Below are 13,761 nucleotides of genomic sequence, written 5' to 3'. Positions count from 1 at the left end.
AACCATTTTAGTTCCACAATATATATCCCGTGTTTAGACAAATAAACAATTCATGCACAGGTCACAATACATTCGCCAATGGAGCATATGCAGTGTACAGTAGATTGCATTTGTAGAAAGTAAATTTGAAATTAATGGATGTCCATATTTAAAAATGCAGCTGGCTGCAAATAGAGTGCAACTGTATACATCTGGGAGCCCACATCAATATGCAGTTAGAATCTTCATTGTTTACTCCTGAATTAATTAGCTTTTGTTTTATTAACCTTGTGATTTCGCGCCGACAAAGAATAGATCTGTACGATACGACATAAATAGTTACTAGTATATTTTTTAACTGATAGTATCCAGAGTTCATTCGAAGATGGAGCAAGGTGGAACAGAAAGTATTCGGAAGCCTGCCTCTAAGTTGTAGTCCTCAGTGTCTGGGACTGATGAATCCTCCATTTGAATTCCATAGCATGTCATGGCATACAGGCTAATCATCATTGTCTCATAGCATTCGGGGATTAATTCGATTGGGCTTCGAAATGTTACCAGTAAGGTTCGGATAAAGTAGCTGTATCAGGATAGCCATCCTTGGTGCGTGCGATTTGTTTACAAAGATTAACTATAGTCTCGTCGCTCTTATTTCCGGTAGCCAATCACGTTGCAGGTCGGCTACATTTAAACGTGTGCGTCTTGTATTCGCTGCTGATGACGTTATGCACTTCCTAAGGCTCGATAAATACTTAATATAATTGCCCGCCATTCTGGTACTTTCTGGTACTTTGGCGTTCGCAGAAATCAGACGTTACTTGCCACTCAATTATTTGCTCAATTACAGTGCGTTTGATTTAATATTATCATAGGAGCTACGATATGATAATGTTTAACGGTGCGGCAAATAGATTCCTCGTCTGATAGCTCGGCAACGGGAGAACAAAAATGGCGAACGATACTAACTACCTACCTAGATTTTATAGAGCCTTCATTTCCTAAGGCGTAAGAAAAGAGGAGGAGTCACGCCGGAAATAACAGCGACACGACTATAGTTGTAGCGTGTCCCCCAGCCGATAGTAGTGACGACGTATATTTAGTTTCTATCGGGTGTACTGTCCATTCACTGATGTTTCTGGTAGGGAGTGGGGAGTACTCTTCCCAGCAGGTAGAGTTTTAGCCTAGATCATATATGTAACAGATAGGTCATCGCTGTGTTAAAATCGTTCGCACTTTGAAGAGAACAACCGCCAGGATCGCCACCCGTCCGCCGTAAACGAACACGAGATGGCAGTACAGTCGCTAATGCAATCCAAATGGGAATTATGTCTACTAGATGGCAGCGTAGTAAACCTGACAAAAGTTGTTAACTTCGAAACCTATAAGGCCGACCTATCTATCTATATAATATGATGTAGGGTTTTAGCTAGTGTTTACTTAGTCTGAAGCAAGTCAAGGCTCTATCCTATACAACTATACAGCCAATCCTGATACAGCTATTTTATCCTAACCTTAATTATCAAAAACATACAAATACGATACTAAAACAAAATTAGTATTTGGATTTAGAAATCTGAAAAAAAAAAAAAAATGCGCAGAGAAATTGAGGTAAATCAAACAATAATGGAACAAATATTTACGTGTAAAACAGCTAATTTGGAAGGCCTATTGTTTTAGTGGAAACCTCCTGAAGAGAAGAAACGCGGTAGACCGAGAAAAACATGACAACTGTATAACCGAAAACACGGAGATGATATAGGATATAGGCCTACCTTGTGGTTTATGGGAGGATGGTGATGCATGGAGAGCGGGAATTCGGAATATAGTCACACGTCAAAGAACCTTTGCTACAGGTTTACATATTTAGAAATTTAGTACCTACTAGGCCTGCATATATTCTTGATATGAACTAAATATACACAGGCTAAAAAGTGGTTAAAGTACAATTCATCTGTTCGATTAGCTCTGTCTACTCTCCAAGTACACATTATCCATCCATCCATCCATCCATCCATCCATCCATTAAGTACAGAGTAACCATCCGTTTACAAAGACCTACCTACATATCCATCTATTCATCTACTTCTCCACATATCTATCTCTAATTTGATGTTTTTTGTTACGAGTCAAATAATTTGAGGTCTTTTGTTACGAGTCAAATCTTAAGAGTTTACAGCTACATGAGATGATCTGACTTCGATCCCCAGCATGAAAGCGAAGATTTACCTTCTTTGCATAGTGACTGACTGCATGTCCCTTGTCTTACGTATGTCCTGTGTTGTCTTCGCGCCATATGAACAAATGGCGAGGATTCCAGGTCATTAAATTAAATTATTATGGTTTATCTAACGACACTCGCAACTGCCGAGGTTATATCAACGTCGCCGGTGTGCCAGAATTTTGTCCTGCAGAAGTTCTTTACATGCCAGTAAATCTACTGACATGAGCCTGTCGCATTTAAGCACACTTAAATGCCATCGACCTGGGTCGGGATCGAACCCGCAACCTCGAGCACAGAAGGCTAGCACTGATTCCAGTTCATGAACTGGGCTCTTTCATTAGAGTTTTAAACATAATCAACACTACGTTTCACATTTTCTGATCCCCAATAATCCATATATTTCTTCCAGAGTCATATAGATATATTTTATTAATTTAAATCTAAGTATATTACATTTAGGCTATATTATATATAAGGTATACATACATACATACATACGTACATTTTTGCAATACTGATACGATACTGATACACAGTAATACATATAAAAATTTAGTTTACCAACATATTAATAACTACTATATTCAGATAACGAAATATAATGTGAAATATATCTTGAATTACTGTACAGTATTGCTACATTTGACCAATTTCACTTAAATACGAAGTAAATTAATAATATATTTATAGGTCCACTAATTGTGTTTGAAAGAATTTCAGCAAACATATTATAAAATTGTAATGTTTATTATGAATTTTGCATCACGTTAATTTTTTTCTCAATTTGGTAGTCATTTAATAGCTTTATATTTATTAAATAATTTTATTTTTCTTGATTTTTTCAGTAAGTGTAATATTTATGATCAACTTTTCATATGTAATTTTCCATTTATTTCCTATCTCGTAAATAAATTGATGTAGGCCTGAACTACTTTGATTTTTTTACATCTTTAACAGAAATTTGTGCTTCTAAATTCTAATGTCTCTTTTTTATCTTTTACATTGAAAACTATTACTCTTTTTCAAAATCTCATATATCTGCTATTAGAGTACTTCATTTGTCTTTATGCTCTCAGAATCTAGATTTTACTACCACACGGTATCGATGGAAGAACAACGTTTATTAAAAATATGCGTTTCTTTGCTAGCTTTGCTTCAATAGTTTCAAGTAGAGGTGTATTGCGTGTATGAAAGGTATGATGGACGTACTAAAACTCAATGGCAATTCTTCGTTCTTTTATGACAATTCTGATGAACGGCGGCTTACAGTTACTAACATCAATGGTAACCCGATGCTTGTAACCATGTAGTGTCAACGTAGGTAGGCGTGATTGTACTTAAAAGTTAATTACTTAAAGCTCTTCAGTGTTATGTTTAAGAAACAATTTAATAGTATATTATGCAACGAGCCTATAATGGTAGTAATTAAGACGCGAGTATGTTTATGAAATGAACATAAGTGAGTTTCATAATTTTCATACGATCGTCTTAATTATAGGTAACATGCACACCACTGTTTTTTTCGACCATAATTAAATGTCTAAGTTTTTAGTTTTTATAAATATCCTACCTTATTACTTTAGTGATAATGAAATGGTGAACATGCGTGTATTTTCAGCGTGTACTCGACTATTGCAACAGATGGCACCAGTGTGAATGTCTTTTCCGCGTGTTCCTGAGTAGTGCAACAGATGGCAGGCGTGTACGCCGTATTTATTGATTTTTTGCAGGGCTTGGTATGGAGATTTTTAACCTCAAACCAACACATTAAAACACAGGAAATGAACTCAGTTTATTAGAATATTAAAATTAACATGAACAGAATTTATTTTATTTCAAATACATGTTGCTGATTGTGCAGTATGTAAAATTTATCTGGGGAATGGCTCCCAGTGGAATGTTTGAAGTTGGGTTAATGTGTATTTGAGTGATTCGATCAGTGTCACTTTCAAAACTCGCGTCTGCCATTTTGGATGTTGCGCGTATGATATTAATCAATATCGCATATGCTGTTGTAAATCGATAGTTGTAATAACATACTGAATAGCAGTACTTTAATGTACATGTCATTAAGATACAGTTACATCACATGTAATGAGCGTATTAGACCTATAGTATGGTCGAGCAAAAAGTTCCATAAAAGTTCGTCTGTATGAACTTCAATATATGGGAGGAAAATATAGATAATGGTAAGAGAGAGATAAAATAAGAATTCGAGTAGGCCTAAAAACAAAATAAATAAGGGGCTTATAAAATAATTTAGAAGGAAGCAAGTAATGGATTAGGATAAAAATAAAAAAGGCATAAAATAAGTTACAAAATAAAGAATTATAGATTTAAGTAGATATATCACATAACGAGGACGAATAATTTCAAATTATCATACACATTTTGGTAATACTATTTAACTGTCAAATGAAATACAGAGAACTTAAACGCTGCAGTGAAAAAATATTAGCTACTTTTACAGATAACAAGCCTAAAGAAAGAAGAATGAAGTTTGAGATGATGACGATCATGATGATGATAATGATGCTGATGATGATGATGATGATGGTGATGATGGTGATGGTCAACTGCTTATCAAATGTTCATAATATTTTTTTTTTCTAAAGGGACTGAATTTCTGTCCCTTGAGTTATGTTTGTCTTACATAGTCTAGAAACTGCGATATTGCACTATACTAACCACATGATCCAAGAGTCCTACTATCTGTTAATGTCTAACTTGGCTCATAATTCTCACAAGAATAAGGATGGGATGAGCTAAATCAATTATGATTATTATGCTTATGATGATGATGATGATTATGATGATGATGGTGATGGTGGTGGTGGTGGTGGTGGTGGTGGTGGTAGTGATTCTCATTATAACGACCATGTTTGTAATATTAGATGTCGGAATCATTTTGAAATAGCACAATAAATACGTAAAATACGCAAACATTTTATTTTATTTCTGCTTGATATTTGATCATTCATTTGCGTTCCCATACCGTGATATTAACCTCGAACATCAGCTTCGGTTCGGTCTAGGTAAGTCTCAAATGTGTGGGTTTCCATATTGGCTAGTCCGCAGTGTCCGCTAACATCAGACCAGTTCCCCATCCATTCAGAACGACAATCAATGAACTCTTTACACTGACCAGTGACAGCTATGGACCCTTCTTTCACTCATGGGCTCAAACACACAGCGAACGGTACTGTACACCAATACGAACAAACAAACATATATACATACAAACATACATATATGGAAACATGCAAAAAATTGACTGATGTGTTAACCTCCCCTTGTACTATTGCCGCAAATGGTTGTAAATATTGGAATACCAGTTAAAATAATGGAAAATATGAACTGTAGTTTCATTAATTTGATTTTACATTAGTAAATACTTGTTCGCGCTTGACCCAGAGCAGACTGGTTTATTGTCGAGTACAGATACTGTGTGCAATTTAAGAGTACACTGCTGTGCCACATGTGACGCATGAACTCTGAAACCGAAGAGGAATTCCTCGTGTTTTCACAAGCCGAAGTTCCAAGAAATAATCACGCGTCCCTACATGACCTCAAAGGGTTGTCTTGCAGAAAGAATCTATCAGTAGCAGGCCTATAGCAACACAGTTACACTAACGGATATTGTTACAGGAATGACAGGTATAGCGGATTTTCCTATTAATGAACTTTTACTTAGACTAGACGCATTTCTTTTTTATATTACTGTAAAGTGTCAGCATCGGCATCCGTTACTTTTATCTTTTAATTCTGAAATAAAAACCTGAACTTGAAACTTCTGAGAAGTGTAAGAATCTCAAAACTTATTCTACGTCGGTCATGGCAATTACTAAAGTTCAACCGTGAACTTTTGATATTCCACGAAATAAACCATATTAAAAAGCATACCTCACAACTCTCATCCTCAGTTGTGTAATGGCTAGTTACTATGACAACCATTACCATCGATATTCGTAGTCGAAATGTTGATTTTCAAGTTAATAAAAATTATGAATAGAGACCGGTACAATTCCCAAGAAACTAGTTCGATTAATTAAAATGTGTCTCAGTGAAACGTACAGCAGAGTTCGTATAGGTCAGTTTCTGTCAGATGCGTTTCCAATTCACTGTGGGCTAAAGCAAGGAGATGCACTATCACCTTTGCTTTTTAACTTTGCTCTAGAGTATGCCATTAGGAAAGTCCAGGATAACAGAGAGGGTTTGGAATTGAACGGGTTACATCAGCTGCTTGTCTATGCGGATGACGTGAATATGTTAGGAGAAAATCCACAAACGATTAGGGAAAACACGGGAATTTTACTGGAAGCAAGTAAAAAGATAGGTTTGCAAGTAAATCCCGAAAATACAAAGTATATGATTATGTCTCATGACGAGAATATTGCACGAAATGGAAATATAAAAATTGGAAATTTATCTTTTGAAGAGGTGGAGAAGTTCAAATATCTAGGAGCAACAGTAACAAATATAAATGATACTCGGGAGGAAATTAAACACAGAATAAATATGGGAAATGCCTGTTATTATTCGGTTGAGAAACTTTTATCATCCAGTCTGCTGTCGAAAAATCTGAAAGTTAGAATTTATAAAACAGTTATATTACCGGTTGTTCTGTATGGTTGCGAAACGTGGACTCTCACTTTGAGAGAGGAACAGAGATTAAGGGTGCTTGAGAATAAGGTGGTTAGGAAAATATTTGGGGCTAAGAGGGACGAAGTTACAGGAGAATGGAGAAAGTTACACAAGACAGAACTGCACGCATTGTATTCTCCACCTGACATAATTAGAAACATTAAATCCAGACGTTTGAGATGGGCAGGGCATATAGCACGTATGGGCGAATCCAGAAATGCATATGTGAGCTGGGATACCGGAGGGAAAAAGATCTTTGGGGAGGCCGAGACGTAGATGGGAAGATAATATTAAAATGGATTTGAGGGAGGTGGGATATGATGATAGAGAATGGATTAATCTTGCTCAGGATAGGGATCTATGGCGGGCTTATGTGAGGACGGCAAATGAACCTCCGGTTCCTTAAAAGCCAGTAAGTAAGTAAGAGACCGGTACAATACGAAGAAAATTTTGTGAAAATATTAAATTTGTTTTGGTAAAACATGAAAATATGAAATAAATACTGGGTAGTTCAATGCTAAAATACAGTACCTTCTTTCCTAAACCACTTGGAGTAGTTTTACATCATTATTTACGCCTTCAGAGATTAATAAAATACAATATATCTGCGTCATTAAACAGTTCGTCAGCAACATCAGATCCTTAACTGAATGCAAGAACAAGATTAACTCATATTACTGTGATGTACCGATGATATTTCAGTGCAGGAATTCTGATTACCATATGGTGAAGAATGGGTACAACGGAGAAAATTTCTCTCCAGTACCGGGACTCGAACCCGGGTTTTCAGCTCTACGTACTGACGCTTTATCCACTAAGTCACATTGATTCGTACCTGTCGTCTTGCTCCACTTACCTTTCTTCCCACCACAATCTGAACACACGCTCTCGCCATGAAACAATACTAACAATACCATCCCATCGCACCTCCTCATACTCATCCTCTTTCATAATAGCCCTGCCAAGACTCTGGAATTCGTTACCTGCTAGCATCAGGGACTGTCGAAATAAAATTGAATTCAAACGCAAACTTACTAGGCACTTGGTCAGTAATTGAGACTCGTTCAGACATGGTTTCTTATAAATAGTTCTCTTAATCTATCAAAAAATATTTCAATATCCGGTAATTTCATCACCATAGAATTTTGTTATTCTAGGTTTAATTTGTAATTCAGTAAATACAAAAATATTCTTTGTTCTTAACTTCTATGATAAAATGTCTAGCTTTCATTAATCAAGTAATCTTGTCGTACTTTAATTTTCATTGTAATTGTAAATTTAATATTAATGTATTTTATTCTTTATATTATAGTTGTAATCCCCTGGTAGAGGGGCAGAGAAGGCCTGACGGCCTTATCTCTACCAGGTTAAATAAATAAATACTACTAATACTACTGATTCTAGTTCCGATGCCGGATTGAATCCTTCTCAGTTTACGTTCTACCTCTCTGTTCTCCTTTTGGTGGCCTACTCTTATGCACTATTTCACAGAATATGTGACAGAGGCACAATGTCCAACACTATGTACAGAGGTGCACACATTAGGAGTGACTAAGTGGCCAGGATCCGATGGATCATACTTATACGGCCACTTAGTGACTAAGTGGCCTGGATCCGATGGATCATATTTATACGGCCACTTAGGGCCGTATTCATAGACATTTTTAGCGCGGGTTTTCGGTGGATTATCAGCGTTTTTCGTATTCATAAACCAGTGTTAGCGATAGGATATGATTTGAATTCTGTACAAGTAACCAGTGGATAGCCGGGGCTAGCTTAGTACGCTCGTAGCGCGTGCTGCGAAATGTCTATGAATAGCACCCTCTGTGACTAAGTGGCCGAGATCCGATGGATCATATTTATACGGCACTTAGTGACTAAGTGGCCGAGATCCGATGGATCATATTTATACGGCACTTAGTGACTAAGTGGCCGAGACCCGATGGATCATATTTATACGGCCACTTAGTCACTTTGGATCAGATTCATAGACATTCTTAGCGCGGACTCCCGATGGATGATCAGCGAACTAACGTTTTTCATATTCATAAACTAGTGTTAGCAATATGATACAGTATGATATCAATCCTGTACAAGTAATCAGTCGATAACCGGGGCTAGTTTAGCATGCTCGTAGCACGGGCTAGCGAAATGTCTATGAACAGCACCCTAAGTGACCGAGATCCGATGGATTATATTTATACGACCACTTAGTGACTAAGTGGCCGAGATCCGATGGATCATATTTATACGGCCACCTAGTCACTAAGGGTGCTATTCATAGACATTTCGCAGCACGCGCTACGAGCGTACTAAGCGAGCCCTGGCTATCCACTGGTTACTAGTACAGAATTCAATCATATCCTATCGCTAACACTGGTTTATGAATACGAAAAACGCTGATAATCCACCGAAAGCCCGCGCTAAAAATGTCATTGAATACGGCCCTATGTGGCCGAGATCCGATGGATTATATTTATACGGCCACTTAGTGACTCGTAAAGGAATGGCGCCACTGAATAGCAACATAATATTTCCCGCTGTAGTGTGAAGACCAAAGCATTCTTAGCTGTCTACATACTAAGTTGTTCATAGTTTTCGTCGTAGAATGTTACGAGTCTTAAACTTAGGATACAAATTATATATAAGTATTCTTATGGGTGTAATAGAACTATTCGCGCACACAAAGTTTTTTTTTATTTGCCCCAAAAATTAGGAGAATCCTATTTTACAGTAAATAGGTAAATAAATTACATATTTTAATCACATCAAGTCATCTATCTCCGGCCTAGCCGTGTCCTCCTCCGGTAAATGAGTGAGGAACTTACCTGTTCATGTTTCTTGAGGTAACTGAGCCTGGGGAACGCCTTATCGCAGAACTGGCAAGCATACGGCGTTCCCTCAGTCACCCCAACGGTGAAGGTTAATTCGGCGTCGGGCACGTCCGTGGCGGAGTTGGGGGTAGCACACGAGCTAGGGGAGGGCGACGTCTGGTCTTCTGGCGTCTCGGAGCGCCACGACGATCCCGGATCGGTCCCGAGAGCGTCTGTAACAAAGAGAATAAGGTCATGATGCGGAGCTGCCTTACAATTAGGCGAGGAATTGGGAAACAGCTTCAAGTATTCATTAAACCATTCCACAAAAGCACAAGTTCAAGTGACACCAACATTTATTTTCAAGCCCTTATTTTTAATGCTGCAAACTTTTGTACTTGAAATATTCTATAGAGTGAGGCATTTTCAGCGAACTATTTTTGTTAAAGTGTGGGCCTAACAAAACTTTACGGGTGAATATATAAAAAACCTGATAGCTTATTTATATATTTTTATTTGTTCATTTATATAATTGAAAATATTTTATGAACCACATCCTTCAGATAACCTCCACTAGCAATGCATTGCTGAAGTCGCTTCAGGAAATTTGTCATGACACGAACGCATAACTCGTGACCAATGCGTTCAATTTCATGTCGAATCTTATCCTTCAGCTTTTGAATATTATGTACTCTATGAGAAAACCCTCTGTTTCAAATACCATCATAACAAAAATCTGGAGCTGTCAAATCGGGTGGACGCGAAGGTCATGGAATATCACCAGATCGGGAGATAATACATCCGAAGAAAAATCCCTTCAAAGATATGTGGGTGAAAATTATGAATCGATATTTAATCACTGTTTTTATATATTCCATTTCGATTTTTCATCAGGTTAAAATTATGTTTTCCTCCTCAAAGGTCTAATATGTGAGTCGCCTAAGAATTAGAGGCGTCTCTCTGCCCCAACTCATTGATCAAATAATCACCTTGTAACGTGAAAGGTGTTGATTTTATTCATAACACAAATATGGAATGGCGCTCCATTCTTTCGTCGTGTTGGCGTGATTTTCTCAACGGACTTCGATCAGTTTCTACCTTATAATTTTATACTTTTAGCACAAAGGCACCAAAGTTTTGAATCGCAACAGTTGATTTAGAGATCATCCAAGGCGTGTTATATCATTACCCTGTTTGTAATCCCCTTTAGGTGTGAAAGACAGAGAGAGAATATTTTCGTGACGTCACGCCAGTCCAAGCATCAGTATTAATGACGTAAAAGGCCAACTTGACGAATAGCTGAAGGGCGAACCCAGCTCGCGCAAGCTATTTCATATATATTATTGTTCCAAAACCCGGCGAGCGAGCCAGCCACGTGCATGTATAGTAATGCAGATTAATGGCATCACATTTTTCTTTTCCACACTTACTCCCTCCCTATTCCTTCAAGGCTCTCCGTATGCTCGTCGAGTTATTTTCTCTGTATATGGCGAAAGATATCTTATACCGTTCATCTCTTAGTGTGCCTTTCAACTAGACGGCAAATTGAGATGGATTGTGGGGACTTGCAGAGATCAACTGATGTCACGGGTAACCAGGACCGTCTTGAGGCACGCCGCTGAGGGGTGAGGAGCGGGCACACGCTAGGGGCCTCATCCCCTCACATACAAAACAATTTCAACCCCTGCCTTATAAAGATCTTACATTAATGACGTTTGGGGACTAACACGTCAATGCCTTCTCCATAGCAAAAAACCGAGGAGAATAAAGCATTTCATTAATATACCTATGCGATCAGAACATCATGCTGGTGGGGAAATGTATACATTTTCCATTATAATATCACATAATTAAATTATCATCATCGTTGTTAGATCAAGATACTATTCCATCAATCAACTTGCAATATTTCAACTTAATTTTGCAATTTTCAAGTTTATGAAGTGAATAATAATCTAGTATCGCCACAAAAATGTAAATTGTTCTGAAAATTTATATATAGGCTATATATATATATTTTTTTTTTTTTCAGAATATATATTATATAGTGTGTTTCATAAGTTCCGCATATTATTTTTTACATTTAAAATGTTTTTTTTTTTTTTTTCGAAAAACGCTCGGACACGGTAAATCTTATATTTTGAAGGGAACTTCTTAACACCGAGAAAACATTTTTATGGTCATTGTTATGAGAGTTGTAATACCATCAGAAACTTTTTTAAATAACACCCTACATTTTTATTCATACCATCTGAAAGATTTGCTTGTTCTACCCAGCTAATGTTTGGGAAATACACTGCGGTGACTTTTGTCATTGATGCGTATTATTATTATTATTATTAACATATTACCTAATATTTAAATAAAAAATATAACAGAGTGCGTGTTTCTACCATGCCTAAAAGAAGATACGAGAAAATGTGGTTACCATGGTCATCCCTTGAGATGGTATCAAAATGAGGTATTAGTAAAAAATCATTGTAAGTTTCTCTTCCGTACTCCTTACCATAAAACGAAAGACAAATCTCTACAAAAAATAATAATTTTCTTCTTTTAAATGCAAAATATTTTTAATGAAATTTTTTTATAAGTACAGTATGTGTTGTTAAAAATAAAATCTCTGCCAAGACAATTTGTAAAGAATTTCACTTTTGTACATACCGTACTTTATGATTCCAGATATCTTCTTCTCAGTATGGAAAGATATTAATATTTTTTTTTCTGGGTTCACACTGTTCTGCTTCAATTGGGTTCTTGCAAGTTTGCAACATGCTGATTTTATTGTCAACGTCTCTCACTAATAATGCTAGTCTGATAGGTTTTATTAAAAACTCTAGGAGAACGAAACATTGTATAAGGTCCATATTTCGGAGATAGGCCCTAGCCATTGCGCGAAAAAAAAGACAAATAAATTAAATTATTGGTAAAATAAAGAAATGCAGTAACAAACACATTTAGGAAGAAATAAACTATTATTTATTATTATATCCAGACGTTTGAGATGGGCAGGCATGTAGCACGTATGGGCGAATCCAGAAATGCATCATATAGGCCTAGTGTTAGTTTGGAGACCGGAGGGAAAAAGATGAAAAAGATCTTTCGGGAGGCCGAGAAGTAGATGGGAGGATAATATTAAAATGGATTTGAGGGAGGCTGGGTATGATTGTAGAGACTGGATTAATCTTGCTCAGGATAGGGACCGATGGCGGGCTTATGTGAGGGCGGCAATGAACCTCCGGGTTCCTTAAAAGCCATAAGTAATTATTATTATTATTATTATTATTATTATTATTATTATTATTATATTTAATTTTTTTTTGTTTATCCAATTTCACTATTGGTCACACCCGACCTCAAGCATCTGGCTTTTTTAGGTGTGACCCAGTTATAATTTTATTTATACAACAATTTGTAATATGTATTTGAATGTGAGATTGCTAAGCAATTTTGAAGAATATTCATATACAAGTAGGCCTATTACATAGTATCTTTGTAAAATCTTTGTTAATATATGTAATTTGTGCTTGCAATAACAAACTTAACTTAATACGTAACGACAAATGAATAACTAAAACTCATGAAATGGAAACTGCGAACTGAGTAATTTACTGTATGACCACAGTCTAGTATATACAGTCACGAAGCTCAATACGAAGTAAATATGCATCCATAGATAGTTGCTAACCACTAGGATCGCTACTATCGCCTCATCACAGACAATGCGAAATAGTACCTGCACAGCCTATTGCTCCTAGTACCCTTACAACTCAAGCTTCGTGACTGTATTACTAGACTGTGCTATGACAATTAGTCGAGTCAGAGTCTCTCTCTAGCTACGAGCTAACGACTCGGTGGGCTCGAGTAGTGGGAGGTTAGTGATATTTTATTTTCCCTAAGATCTGTTTCGTTTTGTGTTGCTGTGGGTCGGTATTTCGATGACAATGGGTGCACTAAGCAAGTCCGCAGGCGGGGCAAGCATCGCGTGGTGGCGGGCGCCGAGGAACAAACGCTTACAGTCCTTGTGACACCCGCAGGAGACAGGATGCGAGTTAATTGAGCCTTTCCTTTTCTCTCCTTCAAGCGAAAACTCGTCTGGGTGGAAAA

The 13,761-nt window shown here is 37.1% G+C and overlaps 1 protein-coding gene across 2 annotated transcripts in view; it reads right to left on the bottom strand.

The window, feature by feature from the left end:
* L (zinc finger protein Lobe) overlaps positions 1–13,761 on the bottom strand; it is a 1,127,861-nt gene that overhangs the window by 130,140 nt on the left and 983,960 nt on the right. For both annotated transcript variants that reach the window (XM_069825789.1, XM_069825790.1), the window contains one exon: positions 9,673–9,890. In XM_069825789.1, coding sequence (XP_069681890.1) covers positions 9,673–9,890 — 218 coding nt within the window. The remainder of the gene's footprint in view (positions 1–9,672; positions 9,891–13,761) is intronic.

The sequence above is a fragment of the Periplaneta americana genome, chromosome 5 (assembly GCF_040183065.1).
Source record: "Periplaneta americana isolate PAMFEO1 chromosome 5, P.americana_PAMFEO1_priV1, whole genome shotgun sequence".
In the NCBI taxonomy this organism is placed as follows: Eukaryota; Metazoa; Arthropoda; class Insecta; order Blattodea; family Blattidae; genus Periplaneta; species Periplaneta americana.
The sequence above is the reverse complement of the archived record's forward strand: the minus strand, read 5'-3'. Positions and strand labels throughout refer to the sequence as shown.